General features: G+C 43.4%; 3 protein-coding genes and 1 long non-coding RNA gene across 4 annotated transcripts in view; 1 reads left to right on the forward strand and 3 right to left on the reverse strand.

Moving 5' to 3' along the window:
* Positions 1-2564, reverse strand: part of LOC136422209 (uncharacterized) — a 52196-nt gene extending 49632 nt beyond the window's left edge. The window contains exons 1-4 of the mRNA XM_066409854.1: positions 2362-2564; positions 1087-1177; positions 570-603; positions 40-172 (exon numbers count right to left, since the gene is read on the reverse strand). Of these exons, the coding sequence (XP_066265951.1) occupies positions 40-172; positions 570-603; positions 1087-1177; positions 2362-2544 (441 nt within the window). The 5' untranslated portion in view covers positions 2545-2564. The remainder of the gene's footprint in view (positions 1-39; positions 173-569; positions 604-1086; positions 1178-2361) is intronic.
* Positions 2565-6740: 4176 nt separating this feature from the next.
* Positions 6741-24798, forward strand: part of LOC136421373 (acetylserotonin O-methyltransferase-like) — a 27646-nt gene continuing 9588 nt past the window's right edge. The window contains exons 1-5 of the mRNA XM_066408630.1: positions 6741-6891; positions 12156-12333; positions 13078-13279; positions 13550-13659; positions 14026-14169. Of these exons, the coding sequence (XP_066264727.1) occupies positions 6820-6891; positions 12156-12333; positions 13078-13279; positions 13550-13659; positions 14026-14169 (706 nt within the window). The 5' untranslated portion in view covers positions 6741-6819. The remainder of the gene's footprint in view (positions 6892-12155; positions 12334-13077; positions 13280-13549; positions 13660-14025; positions 14170-24798) is intronic.
* LOC136421374 (uncharacterized) lies at positions 7021-9938 on the reverse strand. Its single transcript, XR_010753443.1, has 2 exons — positions 9444-9938; positions 7021-8351 (listed from the first exon to the last, which is right to left on the reverse strand). It is a non-coding gene; the product is annotated as an uncharacterized lncRNA (long non-coding RNA).
* Positions 14998-24798, reverse strand: part of LOC136421372 (cholesterol side-chain cleavage enzyme, mitochondrial-like) — a 10408-nt gene continuing 607 nt past the window's right edge. Inside the window, exons 2-10 of the mRNA XM_066408628.1 lie at positions 24314-24501; positions 20443-20633; positions 19600-19803; positions 18880-19037; positions 18314-18483; positions 17841-17931; positions 17398-17542; positions 16829-16872; positions 14998-16218 (exon numbers count right to left, since the gene is read on the reverse strand). Of these exons, the coding sequence (XP_066264725.1) occupies positions 16105-16218; positions 16829-16872; positions 17398-17542; positions 17841-17931; positions 18314-18483; positions 18880-19037; positions 19600-19803; positions 20443-20633; positions 24314-24501 (1305 nt within the window). The 3' untranslated portion in view covers positions 14998-16104. The remainder of the gene's footprint in view (positions 16219-16828; positions 16873-17397; positions 17543-17840; positions 17932-18313; positions 18484-18879; positions 19038-19599; positions 19804-20442; positions 20634-24313; positions 24502-24798) is intronic.

Genomic DNA, 24798 nt, shown 5'->3' on the forward strand with positions numbered 1-24798 from the left:
TAGATTATATTTACAAATGTTGTGTTTTTGTTGTTTTACCTCGTGGTTGTGGTGAAGTTTGCCCGCAAAGAAGCTGATGATGCCCTTCTTGATGTTAATGACTTCAGGTTTTTCGTCTGGCGGGTACCAGACGTTAAAGATCTCACCACGACCAGAAATCTCGAAGGAGAACCTGAAATAGAAAGGGATGTCAGTTGATTTTAAGTTCTTAATGATGTAAGATATAGTGCACGGGATCGTTCTAATTTGCAACTCAACTTTGAATTAACCGTACTTGATAGATACAACTGCTTGGTAAATATGCAGTTTCGTTTGTTTTGGTCTTTCCTTCATAATGGTACGTAGTATCTCGAGGAGCCTTCAAGTTAAAGATGTGATGTTTTTCCATATTTCGATGATTTGTCTTTACATATTAGTCGTTTGAGTCAGAAACTGCCAATGCGATTGAAACTTTAAGAAACCGTTAGAAAAAAGCCACTTCACTGTATATTACCATCTCCTCTTATAATTTGTTAATTTATAATTTCAAACGAGTATTTAGTGTGCTAAATACGCAAGAGTTTGCTTACCATTTAGAGAATTCGAAATGCTCAGTTGCAACAGCTGAAAGAGGAAAAAAAAAACACAATTATAACTTTTAATGAAATGCTTTTACATCAACGTGCTAACCTATATCTACTGCAGAGAACATTCCAACGTCTTCAGAATGCTCACGGCTAAAATCTGCAGTGGACTCTTTTTGAGAAAACACATACACGTGTATACGCGTGCGCACACACACGCACGCACAGACGCACACACACGCATCCACACACACACACACACACACACATACACACACACACACACGCACATACATACACACGCACACACACACACGCACACACACACGCACACACACATACATACATACACACGCACACACACACGGACACTCATACATGTACGCGCGCACACACACACACACAAACACACACACACACACACATATGTTGTACGCTAGGGACCTTCATTTCCTATGTTCTAACGTTTCGAATTCCACGCCATTGACAGACAAATACTGTATTTCCTGTTTTCCGTACCCACCTCTCTCGTTGACGTGTTGATATATCATGCTGTGCACCTTAAGAAGACACTCCTGCCCAGCATCCGTGTCCACCAGGTGTTGGAAGCTCACCTGTTGTAAACATGTAATATTCAAACAATAAAAAGTCAAGCCACAACCTTCAGAAAGTATTAATCAGACTCGTGTTCGCGCGTAGTGCTGGCGCTGTTGCTTTTATACTAGTTATTTATCATTTAACATTATCATATCTATCAGTGATACATTTATCATGTTTATCTAGTTATTGCTTTGCCTCGTACATCGCGCGACGTTTGCTTAACGTTATGTTACTATTACAGACAAAGAAATTAATGTACTTTTATGTGGCGAGCAAAATGCCACGCTCTGAGTAGCCCATTTACAAGACTTTTGCCTACTTGTTTTGAATCGTGATGGTAAGTATGGAAAAGCCAAAGCGTTTGACTGCTTCTGTAATATAGCTAACTGCTAAGTATGTAACTTCCACTAATATCAATCCACCAGGTTACATAAATCTGCCACTTTGAAAAACAGTGGGTTTGAGAAATCTCTAGTGAAGCACCACCAGGTATGCACAGCTTATGTACTGTTAATGCAGAAATGTTCGCAGTGGTTTTATGTTCGCGGTTTTCGCGGTGACCGTTTGACCGAAAACTTAAAACCACCGAGAACTTAAATCTATTTACAGTACGTATGTAGCTATGCATTATACTGGAGGACGTTGGGTTGGAGATCTGTTTGGACGTATCTTTTCAGGGTGACGGAAATATGTAAAAATAACATGTACTAACATAACCCTGGTACGTGGAGTTGTGTTAGTACATGTTATTGCCATAATCAAATTCAACTTGTCATTCCTGCAACGTTAACGATGACGTTTCTAGAAAAAAGTTAAAGGCAACCCAAGCAATATCAGGGCCCGAAAATTGGATTTTGAAAATCAATTTATTTAGTCATTTCCACACATGATTAATTCAAACAACACTATCACAATGTATAGTGACGTTCATGATGCAAAAATACGACGTCTTTGTGATGTGAGAACTAACTGGAAATCGTCGCCGGGGTTTTTGTAGGCTCGCGAAACTAAGGGGATCATTGTATGTCATATTTTTGCACGGTTTTAGAATGCTCAAAGTGTGAAGTTATTACGCAAATGTGCAAGACAGTGTTAGTAAATGTAACTACAATAAAGATTTCAGCATCTTTTTTTATTTCCATTTTTTTCCCTAATATTGCGCATGCTTTGGTTGACTTTAACATTTATCATTACGTACCTGAGCACCCAGGTGGAACGGGTCATCCACGTTAGACAACTCGGACTCCGTCTCAATCCTGTACTTGTAGTCCACTCCTTTCTTGAAGTTCAAGAACGTCGATGTTGAGAGGTCCGGTAGTAGCAGCAGCAGCAGTAGTAAGAGCGCCAGGTGTAAAAACACCGGCGCCTTTAACCCACTCATCTCCGGCCTTCTTCGTGAGGCGTGCTTCTGGTTTGAACGGCAACTTCCGTTAGTTATACATGTATAATCAATTAATTTTATTAGCAAGTTCTTGCCCGAGGGCGTATTGCAACATGAAACAATATCAACATATAGAAAAAGTATACAGACTATTCTAAGAACTTCTACGGAATAAAAAGATGAAGCTTTTGGGGTTTGACTTCTTTTTTTGGAAACAGTGGAAGACGAAGTGACCCGGTTTTTCTGCAATGAGTGGGGTTCGAGAGTTTAACATGCAGGATTGTAGTTTTCTTTTCCATAGTAAACGTTTGGAAATTGTGGTGAGGTTTAGTGGCTTCTTTGAATAGCTCTATACATGTACTGCATTGTTCTGACCAATGCTAATAGAGATGCACACTATCCAGGCAGCTAGAAGTTGGAGAAGCTAGACTGATGTGCAGTGCAGAACTTGAAAAAGCGGATCCACAGAAAAGAACTTTGTAACAAACCAGAGTCAGCGTATATATCGCTGAGTCACTCAAGAGCAACCGAAGATTTGATGGAACGTTGAACGAATTTCATAGACAAAGAACGATTTTTTTTCAAAAGAGTTGTATGTAGCTTAGACAGAGATGTATAAGTTGAAGTATACCAGATAGGACTACGTTTACACAATCAATTAAAGATTCTATCATAGCAGTTTTTCGATGCATCTTTAGTCCTATGGTATAAGATGCCATGGCCTTGACGCATGTTCCGAATGTTATACATAAATGTCTTATTTCGTTAGGTTCTCATTCTTAAGTGCAACACATCATGAAGTGGTGTATTACGCCGAACACACATTCAGATGTTGTCGTTCTCGTCTGCTTGGTTTTGTTCGATAAAGTAAAGTTTAATAGACTCAAAACCGTCTGTTATGCAAGAACCTACATGGTGACGAGGGCTCATTTTTACGGTATACATTCTAGCCTTACAAATCTGAGCTTAACTTTTGTTTAAAAATGTCCTTAGTGGATGAAGAAGGGGACAACGAGGCATCCTTTTACCAGATTAGTGCATGTCTGTCTCAAAGACTCATATTTAAACACGGAGCCGCCGACTTAACTGTCTTTCCCTACCGTAGGCGTAGAATAGTCCGCATTGTTGTCGCCTTACCCCCACGCTTCAACATACTCACGGCGTGCACACACTACACTCTCTTTACCTACACAAAATCTACAACATAAAAACAGTAAAGAAAAACCCCAGTACATCTAGAGCATCTATTACGTCCCTTCTTTTTGTACAGAGCGTAGAATTTGACTTACCTAACGAAGAAATGCCAGTAGTTGGGTTGCGAGAGGCCGCGCTGTCCGTAAAGTTCCGTCCCCGGCTGCTACAGGGCTCTCAAAGGATAGGAATGTTGGGGTTCAAGCATGTCAAACCGAAGGGACATCTTTGTTTGCTCTAAGATGTCGAGCGCATCTTGAACATCCAAGCGGGCTTCTCAAATAACAATAGTCTGTGTCATGGGGTCAATGGGTTAAACAATGGTGATGTCATAAAGTCTTGTAGATTGTTCGAAAGTTGTTTATCATACATCGAAGTGCATAAATGGGATTTTTCTTAAGAAAATAATAAACATTTGAGGGAAATGTAACTGGGTTTGATACAAAGTCATAGGAAGAGAGTTTGGTAATCTCGTTCGCTTGTCTTTCGTAAGTGTTTGCGGTAAGAGACAACGTATACGTTGCAGCCACCCGAATATGGCTGAGATGCTAGGCTACCGCTTACCTTTCAGCGATCTCACGCACCAATGACAGGGCGCGGCGAAGAACCAATCAAAACGCACCATTAAATAACATTCGGGTTTACTTCCATCTGTTACAACGAAAACTAACGGTAACGATTAGTACCACACTACAACAACTTTTCTAACCGCTAGATAAACTCTACTCTCAAAAGAACAACGGAAAAGAAAGGATATTTGCTTCGACACCCTTGTGTTGTTTTCAAACTAAGGTTCTCCCCAGTGCGGTCATGGTCAGTCGGCCATAAGACCTTCATCCACAAAGCTGTCACGGTGCGCAATCATGAACTGCACTAGCGGTCGAAGCTGAGTTATAGTTAGGGTATTGGGCTCCTTGGTTAACGCAGTAACGGTAACCGTACTTACATAACCATCTACCACAAGTATTTGTGTGTGTGTGTGTGTGTGGGGGGTGTAACTTTGTATGTTGTTAACGTTATTGTATTGACTAGCTTTTCCATTTGTTTGACTGAACTGCTTGGACTTAACCTACGTGTGGGTGCATTCGTTATATTTTTCGCTTTTTTTAAAGGAAGGTTCTTTCCATTTTTTGTTGCCGTCAGATGGAGATAGCACAGTTGAATAAACCATGGAGGTTCAAGACTGTCTTAAACCGCCTTGAATAAACGAAGGGATTGTACTTAAATGTCGTTGAAAATACACGAAAATTATCAAAAGCAGTCACTTCAAAAGTTCCGTTACAGCATAATACACGCAATTCTTTCAACAGTTCTATTTGCCTTTATTTCAAACATGCGCACAGCTGTACGCCAACACGCACATAAACACATTCGAACACATGTCCGTACATTTAGAATAGTGTACTGAGCCAGTCGGTCCAGGACGATGTCACTGCAATGTCTTATACGTTTGTATTATCAGCTATTTCTGGACAGGAATGCAATAGACGTTAAGCCTCTATTGGGCAAACGTTGAAATAAAAAAAATGACAAATACTCTCTAAGGGAATGAAATTCTCCTCACGCCTGCACAACCAAATACATTGAGTTGGATTTGCGCCCCCTAGCGGAATTGCTTGGAATTTCACATGCCACGCGTGCTTTATTCAGGAAACCACGTATGTATGTACGATGGCTGTATCTTCCAAAGTCTCCAACGAAAAATGCTCTTGCGGTTCCAGGAAAAGCTTCTAGGGGGCCAGGAGAGCCACACACCGACCAAGTTTAAGAATCCACCACACTTATCGAAAAGAGCATCCCCGTGTGAGTGGTTCAAATAAATCTGTCGGGATATGCAGCTTGCTTTTGTACTCTTCAGTACAAACCTACGTGACTTCTTTCCTTTCTCACATATCTCATAAAGATCCATCCACAGATTCGGTAGTTGTACCACACGCGGTACGGGCTTCCATAGAATATTTAGAATGCATTTCGAGCGCGCCGGTTGCGCCGCCACCGAAAACTCGAATACCGGATTCGGAGGTTGGAATCAATGTTGTTACAGTTTTGTGTTCAAGGACACAAAACTCCCTCAACTTCTGGCGCATGCTGGAACCTCGGGTGATACGGAATACCCCGTGTTGTATTCTATATGTATTCTATATGTAATGACCGGTGGTTATGGGAAAATAGAGCTTTCTCATTGGTTGACTTCATCTAGCTTTATGATGATTAAGGGTTAATGAGCCACACCGTGGTGTATATGGTGTCATAAGTCCTGGTCATTTTGTATAATCACCTTATAAAATCACCTCGTTCGTGAATTTCTTCGGTGGTGATAGCAAATGGCAAGGCTTTATGACACAATATACACTGAGGAATAAGTGGTTCATTAACGTTATTATCATATAGCTTATCCAAACTAATAAATCCATATAAGAGATATAAATTCCTGTATGACGCATAGATCCTCTAGTATAGTAATGTACCGTATAATACGTTTTCCTTAGATTTCTGAGAAACGCATTTGAAAATTTATATTTGTCCTTCTGGTACATAATAACAGGTTGTTATATTCTGAACTGAAAGAGGGGACAAGGGCCCGCGATAGACTGCGACTGCGTTTCAAGGACACTGTAAAACTAGCCTGTGGACGGCAATACGATTTCCCTAGCTAAAGTCCCTGGACTCGATAAGTTGAAAATCGCGAATCAGCGCCCCCCCCCCCCCCCCGCCCCAAAAAAAACCTCGCTGGTGCGGCCCAGAAGGCCTACAAAGGATATTATCCAAGCAGAGGTTTTGGCCGGCCACTACTACCCCATCCGACCAAAGCCTCTGCTTGATGAATATGCAAAGGAGGCTACTGTAGAACAGCTATCAGCTATCTGCAACTGTGTCCCCTCTTTCAGTTCATAATATAGGAAGTCCCGCGGGTCATTTACCCTTAATTAACATACACGCAGGTGTTTGCCCCAGATATACTGCATTAATTGTTCTATCTGTATAATCAAACCGGTCTGCCTACTTTGGGCGTAACACACAGGCTTAAAACGAGCTGCCGTCTGTCTGTATTATCTATCACGCGCAAGTCGTAGACTTACAAATATGGCAGCCGTAGATGCAGAGAACGATGCTCGCCATATTCTCGACATTGCCGAAGGCTTTATGAAGTCTCAGGTAAGTGTTGTACGGCGTGATAGTGTGCTGATGCCAAATCCAGGACATAATATGGAAAGACTTCTACGAGGGTATTACGATTCTAACGCGAATCGAAGGTTCATTCCAACATCAGGAGATACGCAAGGATCTCTGTAGACTACATTTATTCAACTCACAGCACAGGCACCCTTCTCGGGCCCATCTCTGGTCAACTTCCTGTGTAACTGATCCCAGACCTCTCCCAGCCAAGGGCTCTATGCCCCCTGGGTCCTGGGTCATCCTGGGTCATACCATTATCTGGTGTCGGGGGTGACACCTATCATGACACCTCCCCCAGGAAGATAACTATCTTTTACATCAGTTATCTTCTAACCTAACAAAACACATATCATGTTACCGATACATCCTACTGTTACTGTTACTTGTAATAGACTCACTGAAATGTCAGCACAGCTCGACAATTTGCTCCTGGTGTGTACGCTACATCTCTAGCACTGTCTACCACAACACAAACACCCAACCCTTGCTCTTCCAGTCTTCCTCTCGTCATCTTCCGAGATTTGGCACAATCTTGGGACGAACCATTGTGTCAACGCCCCTACCTCGGCACTAGGCACGGACCATCCGCCCTGACCCGGGTAGGCCTGGCTACCCAAACACACCTTCCTCCCGTTTCCATTGCCCAAACTCTATGACTTGACGACACGAGTCAAGGCAGTTGAGACCAACAGACACTACACTACATACAACAAACAGCAAGCCCTAATTACCTTACTGGGTGACTTTCACAATTACCATAGCAACACTGGTACACTTTACATACATCCACTATGAACAGTAATGTACCTCCCCTACTGAGTTACAAGAAATTCCACCCTAAGCAAGACCAGATGTTTGCTAGTCACTAGCCCTTGTGACTTCTCAGTTCTAGGATGGGTTACATAAACACAACTTATATAAACAGAAATGAAACTAGGTCACACAGCCTACTATAACACAAAGTTCTACTATGAAATCAAGTTAGGCGAACAAGGTAAAAGCTACCGACTGTTAACTGCTACAGTCCAGTCCTCAAACAACCTATCAACTTAACCCACCTGACTGTCCTACTTCTAGTAATATTCCAGTCCTTGGGATAACTTGACAATCGAACTGTTCACACAACGGACGGTCTTCACCAACCAAGGCAGTTACCGCGATTCCACGGGTCCCCCGCTCGCTTCTGCCCTCAGGTCCTGGCCCCGACATCCGCCACAGACAGCATAGCGTCCACTACCTGCCCCGTCTGCAAGCACACAACGGATGTCTTCAGCAACCAAGGCAGTTACCACGATTCCACGGGTTCCCCGCTCGCTTCTGCCCTCAGGTCCCGGCTCTGACCTCCGTCACAAACACAGCATAGCGTCCGCTAGCTGCCCTCAAGACCGCCCTCGGCCTTGAATTCCAGCTGCCAACAATGAAGAATCCCCTTCTTCACACTTAACGTTGGGTAACCTAAATTCGTGGGGTACTTAAAGTCGGGATTTTTCGAAAACGGGGTATTTAGGGATATGTGCTAGATGCAACATCAGTAATACCGCTAGAAATGCAAACTTGACAGACTAACGCATTCAGAACACTGTCTGAAAAGCTTCGATAACCATGCATTAGAAGTTGGCGACGTCAAAACCTCTCCGTCCCTTATTGACAGAGTCTGGGGGCTTCGTGGGAGACTCACACTGCACGGTTGTTCGCTGGTTTATAAGACAAATGTCACATCTCCTGCCTGCTAAACACAATTATTTACAAGACAACTAATTAGAATCTCTTTTGCTAACCTACAACTGGACTCTAAGTGTGATCAATCATCAAAACTCCTCTCTGTTGCTACAACCTACGGCACGTGTATTTTCCCGCCGCCATATTGTTAACCAGAATCCTGTTGTCAAGCAGACGGCAAAGGTTTGTGAGGAACACTTTTTTGTCTAAATGCTGCGTGTGATAGTGGACTGAGGAAGATATTTTCCTCAAAGTTTGCTCCTAACACAACAAGGAACACATGGACATAGTAGTATTACCATTGCTACGGCATCCAGCTAACTTGCCATGAATAATGTAACGTTACACGTTGCCCGATGATGACGATGGGCCGACTTTGAGTGAAGTTCTACCGACTCAACACACGGGTTGTTCCCGAACTGGCCTGATGTGTGCGGTACGGCCGTTTTTTCGTGTATTTTTTTTACTTGGACACGTCTATATCCATAGCACTCTCCTCAAGCCAAGGATGGAACGAATAGCTGCTGTATAAAATGTAATTAGCGGTAAGATATTCAAGACGAATCTTCTCTCCCGAATTAATGTGCCCCCCTGTCCGACAACACTGTCATTGTGCGTGCGGCGGACGGTAGTTTCAAGTTGAAATATTATGGTGTCAGCACGACTAGAGACAAAATCTACCATATATATGATTAGTGCAAAGATAGTACATGATACTGACAGAATTATAGAAAAAAAGGATGGTTTATTGTTCTGCTAGATTGATTTCAGTCAACCATTATCGGAAAAATCCCGAATTTAGGTTACCCAACGTTACAGCTACCTGCTCCACGCAGAACCACCCTTGGCCTTGAATTCCAGCTGCCAACAATGAAGAATCCTCTTCTTCACACTTACAGCTCCAGGCTTAGGTCAACACTTTTCCAAACGTGAGATTTCTCCTGGCCTCCACACCCCAGTGGCCCCATGCCACGTGTAGTCCACATCTCTCCGATCTTGCAGTCAAACACAAGGTCTCTCCTTGATCCAGTTTTCCACGTTTCTCCGGACGTCAAGCCGACAACGCCATTATTACGATTCTAACGCGAATCGAAGGTTCATTCCAACATCAGGAGATACGCAAGGATCTCTGTAGACTACATTTATTCAACTCACAGCACAGGCACCCTTCTCGGGCCCATCTCTGGTCAACTTCCTGTGTAACTGATCCCAGACCTCTCCCAGCCAAGGGCTCTATGCCCCCTGGGTCCTGGGTCATCCTGGGTCATACCATTATCTGGTGTCGGGGGTGACACCTATCATGACAGAGGGTAAGTCAGAAAGAAACGACTTTTGTATCATAGCCGGTTCCTTTTTGTATGAAATAGGTTGAAGTTTGGCACAAATGTAGAGGAATATATCTTCTTAATAATAAAGTACCTCAATTGGTTGTTCAGATTTTTTACGAGCGACTTAGTTGATTTCAAGTTGAACACACCCTTGGAAGCATGTCGGAGGCAAACAGCATTATACGGGAGGTTGGATTAGCATTTAAGGGGTAATTTCCTATTCCCCAATAGGCAAGCAGAGATCGAGAGGGCTAGGAGTGACCGCGAATTTCCCTGACCCACTTACAATTATTGTAGGAGAATGGAACTGCACAAGTATCAAAATGCACATCTCTATATGCCACATGCTTATTTTCATTTCTGAACTGCAATCAGTTTTTCTTTTTGTTGTTGTTGCTGGAGAGGAGTGGAGTGAGGTATGAATTGCCTCAGAGCGGGCATCATGGTTCTGAATATGCGCTGTGTTGATGAATGGTTGCTGTAGCCTACTTTTCCATTAAATAAGAGAAAAGAAACTAAGCACACTTTGTAATCGTTAAACACATAATATCTGTGTAAATTGTGGTTTCTCTTAATTAATGGAAATCATCACGTAAGTTATATGCAAAAATCATGACCATCCATCAAGCCCATCTTTAATTATAGTATTTTCTCATTAATTATGCAAATGAGGTCTTCATTTGCATAGTTGATATCTAATGATATTTCTCTCTTCCCCAGTTTCATGTGTCACAGGTTTGAGAGTCCTATCCTGGAATTTGGCGCATGTACAAACTTTCCTCATTAATTATGCAAATTAGATACTGATTTGCTTAATAAGTATCTAATCATGTACATCATCACTCAAGCTATTTTTTTACCAAAAAATCATGGCCATTAATCATGCCCTTCTTGAGTTATTCCCTTTCAAAGTCTGAAGCAAAACCTGCTCCTGCAGTTCCAAAAAAGCCGCCAGGGGGCCCAGATCTATAGCACTTACTCTCTGTCTAAAGAGCTATCTACCACTCCAAAATCAGTTCCAAAGCATGTCCAGAACACGAAATATCCAAACAGGAAGTTCCGCTGCAGTACCGTGACAAGCCGCTAGGGTACCCAAAATCTAATCATTTCCAGGTCTCATCAAGATCTACATACCTACTAAATTGCAAGACAATCCATCCAGGTCTTCTCCAGTTATTCTGCTTCTTTACAAACACACATACAAACGCTACCCTCTGCATAACCTTCTCGGCGAAGGTAAAAAGGTCTTGTATTTATTAAACCGGTCTGACTGCTTTGGGTGTAACACACTGGCTTAAAACGAGGTGACACCTTTATCATATATCACACGCCAGTCGTAGACTTACAAATATGGCAGCCGTAGAGGCAGAGAACGATGCTCGACATATTCTCGACATTGCCGAAGGCTTTATGAAGTCTCAGGTAAGTGTTGTACGGCGTAATACTGTAATAGTGTGTTAGTCGATTTCAGAAATTGTATCTTTGCCCTTCAAGGACATTCAATATATAGGCCTTGGTCACTCTAGTCTAACACACTGAATGCTCAGCATACACACCCCGACCAATCGACCACTTTGAATCCCATATTCGAATCAGCCATTACCCGACAAATCGCTACCTAGTTTGCCTGAACGACTACATCTGGCAAAACAAACTCGCCAGTCGGATGTGGGAAGGTTTCTTCTTTTAAAGGATCCTTTCAGATCGACAATTTTGGTACTTGACAGACCCCGACCGCAATCGACCCATTTGAAACTTAGATTCGAATCAGCCATGGCACGACAAATCGCTGCCTAGTTTGCCTGAACGACTACATCTGGCAAAACAAACTCGCCAGTCGGATGTGGGAAGGTTTCTTCTTTTGAAGGATCCTTTCAGATCGACAATTTTTGTAGTTTGGAAACGATGCAAGCTAACCGCCATTTTACCTTAATTTGAAGAAAAAGTAGTTTTATTCAAAGGTTTAATGTCGGTCAGCTTGTATCATTTCCAAATTGCCATGATCATCAATCTGAAAACATCATTTAAAAGCTGATGACAACCTTCCGACTGGCGAGTTTGTGTTGCCAGATGTAGTCGTTAAGGCAAACTAGGAAGCGATTTGTCGGGTCATGGCTGATTCGAATCTGAGTTTCAAAGGGGACGATTGGTCGAGATGATACAATCAACTAGTTACTTTTTTTTAACTTCTGACAGGTTCTGTTCACCAGTTTGAAATTGGGCATCTTCGACCTTCTGGACAAGTCAGCGGCTCCTATGACTGCTGGGAGGATATCTGAAGCCATTGGAGCGGACACTGACGCCACCAAGCGGCTCCTTAACGCATGTGCAGGCCTGGGTCTGTTGCAGAAAGAAAACGTGGACAAAGAAACAGGTACTTACTATCCAAGAAAACAGGACAAGGACGAGTGGCTGTAGAGCTGGCAAATACGCATTTTATCATTCATGTGGAAACAAAGGGAGGGAGCTAAATCCACTTTTATCTAGATCATACGTTTTAAAGATAGATGATGATATTTCATTAACAGCATCATTGTGTTTACATATATATACATATAAAAAAGGTAATCTAGAGTCAGCCGCTGTCGACAGGCACTCTGACAAAATGATGATAATACCATATGTAATCCATCTCAGTTCTTTTCTCCGGTGATGGGCACTTGGCTCAGTTCAGTTCAGTTCATCCTCTTTTTAGAGGTGCCACTCGTCCTTGTCCTGTTTTCTTGGACAGTAAGTACCTGTTTCTTTGTCCACGTTTTCTTTGCACTTGGCTAGAGCATAGCAAATTTATGATTGCATATCAAACGTTGATGTTGTATGCCTGACATAATCATAAAAGTAAGATCCAACATTTCCTTAACAGTGAAAAATAGGCGGAAACCCAATGTAGGGAATAAGATGGTTCACGGTTTACATTACGCATGCGCGATGTCAAATATGAAGACCCTAACTGCAGCTGGTAAAGAGTTCTTGTCTAGACCATGTCTATCATGTCTAGATGTGTTTTGTTTATGTCTCAGGGCCTTCAACTTTTGACCTATGACCCACAATGCATCACACTACGTATGCGCAGTTTAAACCCTGAACCGGCTTATTTATGTCCTCCTCGTGAACACAGGTGATGGTGAGTATCAACTGACTCAGGCCAGCAGGATGTTCCTAACACCATCAAGTTCAACAAATTTGGGAGACTGGCTGGGTCGTCTGGCAGTCGTCTTCAGCTCTCCTTGGGGTGATCTTCCAAAGGCAGTAAAAGAAGGACCGGCTTTCTCTACTCTTAACGGACTTGATCGGGGCAGAACATTTGAGGATGTATACAGGTAAGACTGGTGATTGCAAGGTATGCAACAATTGACCATCTTAAGAGGGACGTTTACAGCGCCCTTGTTGCAAAACCAAAACATTTAGTAGTTGTCCATGTTCCGGCAGTCCTCCTGCTACCTTCCCCAAGGGCACAACTGTGACCGGTTATAATTAAAACTGCTAGGTGAAGAAGACTGGTTCTTAAGATGACTAGGCTTGTTGGGAATTCGGAAGTAGAGCTCGTTGTTGACACATAGCAAAACTGTTTTGTGAATATTGTTTATCAGCACTGAGAAATACTTCATGGGTGCGATGGAGGGACTGACGACGGTCTTTGGTGCAAGGACCGCTTCGGCTTTCGACCTCGCTGAGTTTCAGAACATCTGCGATATTGGAGGTGAGGAGGGTTCCAAGATGTCTGTCTGCAACTAGTTTTGTAACACACTTTGTTATTTTGTGTCAGAATATATATTGTATTATGTACCAAACTTTTTAAAAATTCTTACTTATTCAACTTGAAAGGCGGATGACCTACCGAACGGCCGTATTCATGAGCTTTCATCAAGTATTTTTTTTCCAACCTTTAGTATTTGACCCACTTTCCTGAAGCGTACTGATCTTACGTATATGTGTGACGTCATGAGTGGGTTAAGGCGACCGGAAGTCGATACCTGCCCCCATCCCATTGTATTCTGATTGAGAGGGTTTCCCCAGAGCCATATAATGGACAAATAGGAATGATCCCAGAACTGTTGTTTTACAGGCTGTACCGGACCTCTTGCCTACCACCTTGCTGCTGCCTACCCAAAAGCTGCTGTCTCAGTTTTTGACCTGCCCGAAGTCGTGAAGGTTGCAGAGGACAGAAGACCTGTTGCTGAACATGCTGAACGGGTCTCTTTCATTCCAGGTGGGAGGAAAAACAGGACATAGATTGTGTCAAAGAAGATATCATTTGACAAGGATCAAAGAAGTGCGTTTTTTGTGTTTGTGATAGTACAGTCGCAAATTTGATACAACGTTGTCAGTCCGTTCGAGCTTTGTTTTTGAAAGAACACACGTACGGCTATATTCAACGTTGACGTTCTTCATTTTCCCAACAATTTTGTTGCCATAGTTGGGGACGCATTGGTTCCTACTTGGCTATTTCTGCCGAGTTTATATGTCTACGTCTTTGTCTTTTCATCCATAGACTACCACTCATAACAATTTTGGTAATAAGCTGCTTCATGGTTTAAACTGTGCATGCGAAGAGAGGTACATTGGGAGACAGAAACAAAACACATCTGGCTATGTGTTAAGCATGGTCTATACAAGATTTTTTTTACAAAATAGGGGCATTCACCCTTGACCTCGCGCACACTCAGTTCAAACCGTGAAGCGGCTTATAAAAATACAATAACCAGTAGTCTGACTGGATAGATGAAAATGATGGGATGGATCAAACATCATATCTTCAGGGGACTTTTTCCAAGACCCTCTCCCACCGGCAGACCTGTACGTGGTGTGTCGAATTCTTCACGACTGGACTGAAGACAAGGTTCTTGTATTACTGACCAAGATGCACGACAGTCTTCCTCAAGGCGGGTGGATTTCTCTTTTTAAGCCACAACAAAAAAAGCTTTCTAGAGTTGTTGCGAGTAGCATCTGCATTAAAAAACGCCAATGCAGTGGGGAATGTGGAGGTTATTTGAACGAAGATGATTCGATTCAGAAAAACATCTGTCAAAATCGCATCTGAAAGCTTGAGCATTGTAATATTTCGTCCCATCATAAGCAATTTGCATTTATCTATGTTTCAAGAGATGCTGCCGCCTTTTCCAAGAATATAGATTCATTTACTGACGTCATGTTCCGTCAGATAACGTCTACAAGTGAGTGCGTCACTATTTCTGAAAAGGCTCAAAGTCTCCTGTGAATATATTTCTTACCTTTTTCGTTTAAAAAACAAACGATGTTTTGTTTCTACAGGAGGAGGTGTGTTGATCGCTGAACACATTCTGGACGATAACAAATCAGGTCCAGAGATGGCTCACAAGTACGATCTTCACATGATGTTGGTTAACGGGGGCCGACAGCGTACCGGGCAAGAGTTCAAAAGGCTGCTGGGCTCAGTCGGGTTCACAGAGGTGACCGTCAAGGGCAACAGTTATCCATTTGGACACGTTCTCGCACGTAAACAACGTGTGTAGGAAACTTGAACTTCGACGGTTCCCATCCAATTGACATAATGAATAATGATGATGATCTTTCTTGGGATAAATGCAGTTTGTAATACTATTACACGAAAGGCTAAAGGCAAAGTAGCAGTACTTCTACTAGCTAAAGTTATACTGCCGTTTGCAACACAGTTAAGCAAATAACGCTATGCTACCACTAAATCTATCGTCTCTTCCCTCTTCTTTACATAAATTCACTTTTCTTGTACAATGTTGTTTGAAAATGTCATTATATATACAATTGTTCTTTTACTTACTGTTTAGATAGTGTGTTTCTGCATTCAGGGCACTGATAAAAGAATTACGTATGTCACTGTATAACGTACTTGCTAATGCAAAATGCAGTTCGCGGTTGTTACAAAGTGTAAAGTTACAAAGTCTGTCATTCGGAGGAGTCCGGTTGTATCTTCCTATACCAATTTGTAGGGGGTGATCACTTAATCTTAATTTCGTCATAGCTCGGCAATTATGGGAATTACATGTACATATATTGCTGTACATACATATGATGTTAAAACACTCCTGGAGCATTAGTTTAAATCCCTTTCACATTTTATGATGCATTTTTCAAGTCACAATTGAATGGATTTATCAATCCCTATTTCTAAAGTAAAATCCTTCAAACACTAGTTGCGGTCGGTGAGCTTGAGGTCCACAGACTTCTCAGGGATCAGTACCAGTCTGATTTTGCCCACAAGTTCTTCAGGCTTCTCCTGTTCTAGCATAAAGTTCTGGATAATCTGAAAGTTAAAATAAAATAAACATGGTGAGAGGGAGAAAGGGAATACATTTACATCACTTGATTATCAAAATTAGTCTATTTAGTGACTCTCCAGTGCACAATTAAGATGCATGTACAGCATAGACATATTCAATACATATGGTTAAGTTTTGAGCACTCGAATATTCAATACATGTTGAGACTCCCACGGTCCAATGTATTATTTATCTAGTTTAATTTGCAAAACACAAGTTATGTCATGTACTTGTAACTGTAAAAGTCGAACACCAGATAGAGCAAACCTCAAGATACTGCAAACAAGTTTCTTTATGTTAAACAGAATACAGAAGGTAAACTGTGAAAACGAAATTAGAGTTAAAGTTGTATTATAATAAAACTTTTTTTCTAAAACATGAATAAACGGTTGTGATAGTGCTCAAAACAGCCCCTTTCCTATGTTTGCGTCTGGACCACCCCCATGCATGAGATGTAACCAAAAATTTGATTTCCCTAGGGTGTGCTTGCATAGACTTTCTGGCATATGCAAATTTTTGAATATTTTCAAACAGAGCCTAATACTATAAAGCAGGCTCTGCCCCTGAGCGGAGCCACTGCCAAAAAATACCAACCCTTATGAGAACCAGGTGCATCTCTGTCTCTGCAATACGACGGCCTGTGGAAGGAGAAATCAAACAGAATATTCAGTACATTCAGTAATATGTGATCTACATGTAAGATCATCTGTAGAGGAAAACAGGTGCAAAGACATATGATGACAGGGTGGCTCGTGAGGTGGCTCGGGACGTGAAGCATGATGCTTTTTCAAGTAGGTAGTGGTAGTGCAATGCGGCTTCCCTACAGCTCGCGTTTTTGGCCGAGTACACCAGGTCACCCCTACTCTTCTCGATAAGTGCGTCGGGTTCTTTTACGTGCAGAGGTTTTTCGCTTGAGGCTAATGCCTGAAGCTCCCTCATAACACGGGGCTGCCGGCTTTACGTCACCATCCGAAATGACGAATGCAATCCTTTACATACGTTACATGTCCGAGCTGGAGTCGACCTCTAGGATCGAACTAGGGCCCTAGGATCTACAGAATTTGATCCAGATGGCGAAGCCTTGGGGTTGTGTTACCGCTTGCGCCATGGGGACATGCTCATCGGCTACTTAGAAACACAACAAGATGATGAATTTTACCCACCAACACAGCCTCGTGGCCCAAAGCCAAAAGGAAGCCAGGAGAAGGCTTTGACACTCTCGCTGTTCTCTCGGTACCATCTCTCAGGGCGAAACTCTTCTGGGTTGTCGAAGCTCTTCGGATCCCTCCCCATCACGTATGGACAAATCTGAGAATTACACAGCATCAAACTATTAGTTTTTTTTTTTTCAAAACAACACAGTTAATTAATCTTTGTTGTTTTACTTCAGACTATATTGGTTTTTGAAGATATGTGGTAAGAAACATTATGTGATTTTGATGAGAATGAAATCATGTAACCAAGATACATTGTATACAAAGCGTTGTACCACAAGGCTCACTTCTTGGCCCTTTAATTTGTCACCGTCAAGGCTAAAATTCTATATCATTTGAAATGTTCCAATATCAATGATTTACACTAAATGTGTTTGAATATTAATTCTTACCACTATATTTGTTCCAGCAGGGATTTTATACCCGTGCACCACAGCATCTTGGTTCAGGATTCTACTGAAGATGTAGCCCACTGGGTACAACCTGTGTGGGATGGGGAATAGGAAATAATAATGGTTTATTGGTACGAAATTACCCGTGCGATGGCAGCCAGTGCTGAATTGCTGTAGGGTTTACAATCAAATAATACACAACAGATACATATTTGCTCCACACTTGCACTTTGTGGAACTGTCTCAAGGGTCTGCTCAGATTTTCAATTAGTTCCCACCACACAACGACATCGCATATTTGCTCAATGATGAAATTACTGGAAAATTGATTTTGAAAATGCGACTTTCAACGCCCTAATATTGCTTAGGTTGCTTTTAAGTTCAGAGTTGAAACAATAACTACTACAGTTGTAGTAATGCATAGAGAAGGCATGTACTTGCGATGTCATAATTTCATGATTTACAGTACAAACCGTAGAATCTCCTTGGTAACGCCCCTGAGGTAAGGCATCTTTTGGACCTGCTCCTGCCTGACAGGTGCCTGATGATCAGGAGCAAACCTCATCACCTCATCATGCAGTTTCTCTTGGATGTCAGGGTGCCTTGCCAAAGTGTACATGGTGAAAGACATTGTGTTGGATGTCTGAAACATTCCATACAAAACATGAAAGATAATATTGTATTTACTAGTAATGCAGTGTACCACAAGGCTAAGCCCTTAATCATTTCTAGTTTATCAAAAAAGATTACTGCAATTATGAGCATGTTTCATTACACTATTTTTGGCATAAAATTAGATAAAGCTATTGTTACCCGCAAAAAAGTTTTTTCATTGAGAATTTTGTTATGTAACAATAACCTAACTATGATCTAAAAGGTGAACACCACAGTGTAAAGTTTACAGATATACTTTACAAACATGGATGCAGGGTTGGCTCAAGATCCATCCTACCTACCATGGTACCATGATATGATCTCATCTCAGATCCATTTTCGCGTCATCACGAAAATGGAAAAAACATAGCCTAATGTGACTTACTGTATCAACAGCGCCCCCTAGCACATCGGTAATGTTTCCCAACACCTCTTCTGGGCTGAGCTTTACTGACAGCAGATAGGAGACCAGGTCTGGGATTTCTTGATCATCTTCATTCTTCTCCATCTCTCTTTCCATTATCCCCTCAATGAGTTGCTTGGCTTCAAAAGAATTTTATAATACATTATTTCCATCTTTTCATCAACATGAGGTATAAAAAATATTGACAATGCTAAAACAGATTGTAGCTTTCATCCCCTCACCAATAACTCTTGTGTCATCCTTCCAATCTACACCCATCTCAACCCCCCCCAACCACACATACCATACATACACACACACAAACATATACCATACACACACACACACATACATGGACTAATACATGTATATGCACATACACACACACATATACACACACACATACACACAAACACACACACACGCGCACACGCACACACACACACGCACACACACACATACCGGGGCTCGAAATACTGGGTGTATGTGCACCTAGATATTTTTGTAGGCTATAGGGTAGAGGTACTAATTGTACCAGGTATACAAAACATTCTTGAAATTTGAGCATCTGAAAAAGTAATATAACCTTTGATGTACTTTATTTGATGCATTACTTGTTTGAAATTTTGAAGTTAGCTATAGAATAACAGATTGAAGTTCTTAAGAGTGATTTAGTCTTTAGGAGAGTTAAAGTTAACATACTGATTCCAAAGCTGGTTTGCCAGCCATCGATATGCCCTCTCCAGGCCTTGGTGTTCAGGGCTTTGTGAACTTTTGGAGGAATGGTCATCATGGTGTTGGTTGTGTCAAGAATGTCGGTCAAGGAAGAGATGAAGTCTTTTGCTAGCTGCGGTGGATCCTTGCTCAGGAGACCGAGATGCTGGTTGAACATGGCCGTACAGCCAGCTGGACAGAGGAAAGAATTGTTCACAGCTTGGAAGTTGCACATGTACATGTGCGGCAAGATGCATTAAGTAGTACCAAGCAATTTTATTAGTTTAAAAGTACTTGACAATTACTTATATCCGTTTCCGGATCCCAGCACTAGGAATTATGGGAAGTGTGAAATTGGTGAATTGTACGAAAGTAAAAAAAACATCGGACAGAAAGGAAAAGCATCAGACTTTATTGAATCCATGAAACTGTGTGTATCAAAATACCTTTTCCCTTCAGACTGTTGTTAAGTATACTTAAGTCTTCATATTCCAGTTTTAACTTTTAAACTGCATTGTTCTTGGTAAAATTATTAAGCTACTGCAGCAACTAGTGAGATTGCAAGATGCATTTAGTAAAATTGCTGAGTATATTTACGTGCACTTGACAACTCAATACTGTAAATGCAGAAATGTTGGCGATGGTTTTATGTTCGCGGTTTTCGCGGTGAACTTTCAGTGCAAACTTAAAACCACCGCAAAACTTTTTGCCCACCTATGACTGTAGCGCTACCATTGTTTCAAACGCGAACTTAAAACCACTGCAAACACTTTATTCTCTCCCTACCGCGAAATAAAAACCACGGAATTAAAATGTATTCACAGTACTTACATTCCATGGCCCAACGGAAAAGATGCCCCTGTAGGTCCGTCACCCTCCCCCCTTGGTCCCTCTTCCTTCGCAGGTAAGACACAAAGTTGCAGGCGGCTTCGTCCATCAGGGGGGTGAAGACTGCCGCCTGCTGGGGCCGCATCAGCTTTTTGTTCAGTAAAGTCCTGTAGTGCTGCCATTTTTCATCATTCCTACGGTAATGGTAGGAAAAAGATAAGTTAGGTGTATCAGGCAAAGACATACCCCTGGCTAGAAGGTCCCCAGAAAATGCGAAATGGAACAAAATGGATGAAATGGAACAAACTAAAACAACATATGTAACATTATGCAATGAAATACCAGTAGATAGCGAAATAGAAGTAACGTTGTAACATTCACAGTAGACCGGAACAGGAAGCATTCCATAGATTCAAGAAATAAAACATGTTAAATTATTTATTTACCACTCACTTCTGTATTTTAATGCTTCCTGTTCCGGTCAACGTGAATGTTACAACATTCCTTGTACGTCGCTATCTACTGGTATTTCATTTCATAATGTTACATGTGTTGTTTTAGTTTGTTCCATTTCGTTCCATTTCGTTCCATTTCGTACTTTCTGGGAACCCTGGCTAGAGTGTGCCCCTGATTTATTCTAATTGTTCTCACTCGAAGAGACAGAGTCTGAATTGGCACTTGACATCATTTTAATCAGTTCGCAAGTGATGGTACAGAGTTCAAAGCATCACAGATGTCAACGGCCAGACCGAAGGCGCCAAGAAGACTCCGATGAGAGGTAAGTTTGTCTGTTTTTGTGCGGGGTTGCCTAAATAATGTTTGGTCGCGGTACCTCGTTGACCGCGGACCCTGGGGGAAAACCACAACTACTATCCGATGCCTTCGGCGCGTTTCTGGGCGATCTGGAGTGGGGATGTGATGAAGTCGCTTCCGAACGGCGGTAACTGGAAGGGCCCCTGTGTGGCTCCATGCCCGGTCTCCTTGTCCATGTAGCGATCTACGGCCTTGCTGTAGGTTTTTGGCGGTGTTGTGGTTGCGTCTGAGGCATGGATGACTTCATGTAATGAACATGCTGCATACTGCTCTGCCGACAAGGGTGGTGGGACTAGCTGTCTGGGCTGAGCGCTGGTTGTTGAAACTGCAAGGAGGGGACTCGCCATCTGTGTGGCTGCGGGCTTCAGGGTAGGGAGCTGCTGGAACGTGCTTGCCGCCTGGACGGATGAGGGCTTGAAGGCACAGTCTTCGGGGCGGGGAGTCCCTGACGTGGGTGCTGTGGTTGAGACTGCGGGGAGGGAACTCGCCATCTGTGTGGCTGAGGGCTTCAGGGTGGGGAGCTGCTGGAACGTGCTTGCCGTCTGGACGGATGAGGGCTTGAAGGCACAGTCTTCGGGGCGGGGAGTCACTGATGTGGGTGCTGTGGTTGCAACTGCGGGAGAGGGACTCGCCATCTGTGTGGCTGCGGGCTTCAGGGCGGGGGGCTGCTGGGACGTGCTTGCCATCTGGACGTATGAGGGCTTGAAGGCACGGTCGTCGGGGCAGGGATTCACTGACGTGGGTGCTGGGGGCGTCAGTGTGAGGGGTCCTGTGCTGGTACTCGCTGTGTCGGTGTGTGCGGGATTTGGGGCAGGGCGTGGGCGTGAGTCGCTAACCTTTGGTGTTGGGAAGGGCAGAGATGAGGGGCGGGTGACTTGGCTTGAAGTTGTGAGTCCAGTCACTGTTTTCTCCAGGTTGGGCAGTTCTGTGTTGTGGGCGGGGACTAGTCAGAAGTTGTCCCGCGCCGCTGCGTAGTTGCCTTGACCACCCTGGTCCTTGTTGTGTGGGCAGTACATAGCCGGATGCCCGGCATCCACTCCCGGTCTATGTCTGGAGCAGACCCTGCACGCGTGGATGTGCAACACGCCTGAGGCAGCTATATGGTCTGTAGCGAAGGAGCACATGTTGCCCTGGTATTTGTAACAACACGTGGTTCTTGGCCCGGCTGCTCTGTCCATGTAGGCTGTTTGACCCTGGATAACGTGCACACTGCTCGCACCGCCGAAGTCAGCTGAGGCTTTACGTAGATGGTCTTCTTTGAGTTTATGCACTTCTGCTGCGGTGGTCTTGGTATCGATGGTAACGAGACCATGTTCAACGTGAATCCACAAAATCTTATAAAAGTTTCTGATGCCGATGAAGGAATATGTGGGGATGTCGAGCATCAGACCCCTCAAAATATGGCCCCGGTTCCGGCTCTCCATGGGATTTGTGTTCGGACTCAAGATAATTGCCATTTCTCCTGCAACTAACTGATCCCACGTTAGGGAGTCATGGGTGACTGTTGTTGTGGCCGAAAATACGAATTCATGAGGCCAAGCGACTTCCCTCACCACTCTGTCGTGTGACTTCCTGGATAAACCACTTGAAAGTTTTTTACCTTGGATCAGAGACTCGCCGTCCGGAGATGTCTGCGGGTTGGCGTGGGGAGGGCGTTTGTCGGCTCCGAGTGCGCCGCCGAAGGCCGGCTGCCCGGTTGAAGGTCTTGGCGCGTGTGGTGGCGGGTTACTGTGCAAATAATGAAAGGCCCGCACCTCCTTCAAGGTGGGCACGTTGTTGTGGGACGGCGCGAAGTGCCTCTGCACGTCGACGGGAGCACTCTGCTGGCGACGGCCATCTTGTTGGGAGCCGGGCGCCGCTAAGCCCCCTGGGAAGATGGACCGAAGACCCGTGACGTCGTCTTCTCGTGGCCGCGGCGATATGGGGAGGGGGGTCTTTGCCGTCTCAAGTTCTGCCTCCTGAATGCCCAAGTCGGTTTTCATCTGTTCTATCCGCCTGCTGACGTCCAAAAGTTCGTTGTTCAGCTGCTCAGTCAACCTGGCGTCAGGCGTGGAGTGCCATCCGCCCTCTTCAGATTCTTCGGTGGGGGAAAGTGCGAACCGGGCCGGGGGCCTCGTTTTCCGTTTACCTGCCCCGTACATGCTTGAAATGTGAAGGAAAGGCGGTTGTGGAAGTTGCTGGTCTCGGGGAGAAGGTCTGGGCGAGAGTCAGAGGAGTAGTACGGGCGTCGGTGGAAAAACAGGCGCGCAAAAGGGGCAGATAGCGGACGGAAATCAGTGCAGTCCGACTCGAACCAGATACGTGTCAAGCTCTGAGTCCCAGATTCAGTTGATCTCAGAGCTCACGTGTGTTCTCGCGCAATCTCGTGTGACATGCGCCGTTCTCGCGAGAACAATTCCGTCATATGCTGCCTCCTGTCATCATGTGTGCCTGATTTATTCTGGCCAGGGGTAGATTCTTGCCTGCTACACTGGCATGCAACTTTGTGTAAATGTCCTGTAGTGCTGCCATTTTTCATCATTCCTACAGTAAAGGTAGGAAAAAGATACGTCAGGTGTAGCAGGCTGAGATATACCAATGGGTATATTCTGACCAAGAGATATGTCACGGTCTGCTGCATTGTACACTGGCAAGAAAGGTGAAAAATTGTCTGTGTTAACATTGGTAAATGGCATGGTAAAATGTGCTTCTTTTGCTCCAAGAAAGGCAATAGGATTTAGTGAACAGTTATTCTCCAAGCAGAGGTTTTGGTCGGCTGGGGTAGTAGTGGCCAGGGTTTTTTTGCATTGCCTCCCATTACGGGAGGCAATGTTAAAACCCCCCGGCCACTACTACCCCAGCCGACCAAAACCTCTGCTTGGAGAATAGTGAACAGTGACCTCCCACAAGTCCTGTCTAGAATGTTGTGCAACTCTAAAGTAAACCCTAGTAATGATTTTTCACAAAGATAAACTCAAGAACATGATAGTAACTGTTCAGTAGTCTAGATCAAGTATGATCAATAATAATGAAACATTTAGTAATAATCTGAAGCAACATATGTAAGAGAAATTGAACTCACTCGAGGAAGACACCCAACTTCTGGTCCAAGATCTCCCTGGCCATATAAAAGCTCTCGAAAGCGTATCTCCGTGGGTAGCGACCCTCCGCCCGAAGCACAGCCGCCACGTCGTCCGGATCTCCGATAAAAACCAACGTCTGAGGCCCAATAGTCTCCTTGTAGATGTAACCGTACTGCCTCCAACGATTCTACGTGCAGTGAAAAATATTACAGGAAATCAGGTATGGGTGAATTAGCATGAATTATGCAAAGGAGGGCGTCATTTGTATGGTTAATGGGAAAAGCTATTATAATAACAATAGCCTTTCATGCAAGGACCTGACTTCCATACTTATACCTATGTGATTTGGGTGAAGATCATCAATAGATATAAATCATGCAGATGAGGACTTAATTTGCATAATTCATGCATGAAGATGTTACCTTATGCTATCAAAAATGAAATTTGCATCATTTATTTACCACTAGAGCATGGTAACAGTAAA

This window comes from Branchiostoma lanceolatum, chromosome 16, assembly GCF_035083965.1.
Source record: "Branchiostoma lanceolatum isolate klBraLanc5 chromosome 16, klBraLanc5.hap2, whole genome shotgun sequence".
Lineage (NCBI taxonomy): Eukaryota > Metazoa > Chordata > Leptocardii > Amphioxiformes > Branchiostomatidae > Branchiostoma > Branchiostoma lanceolatum.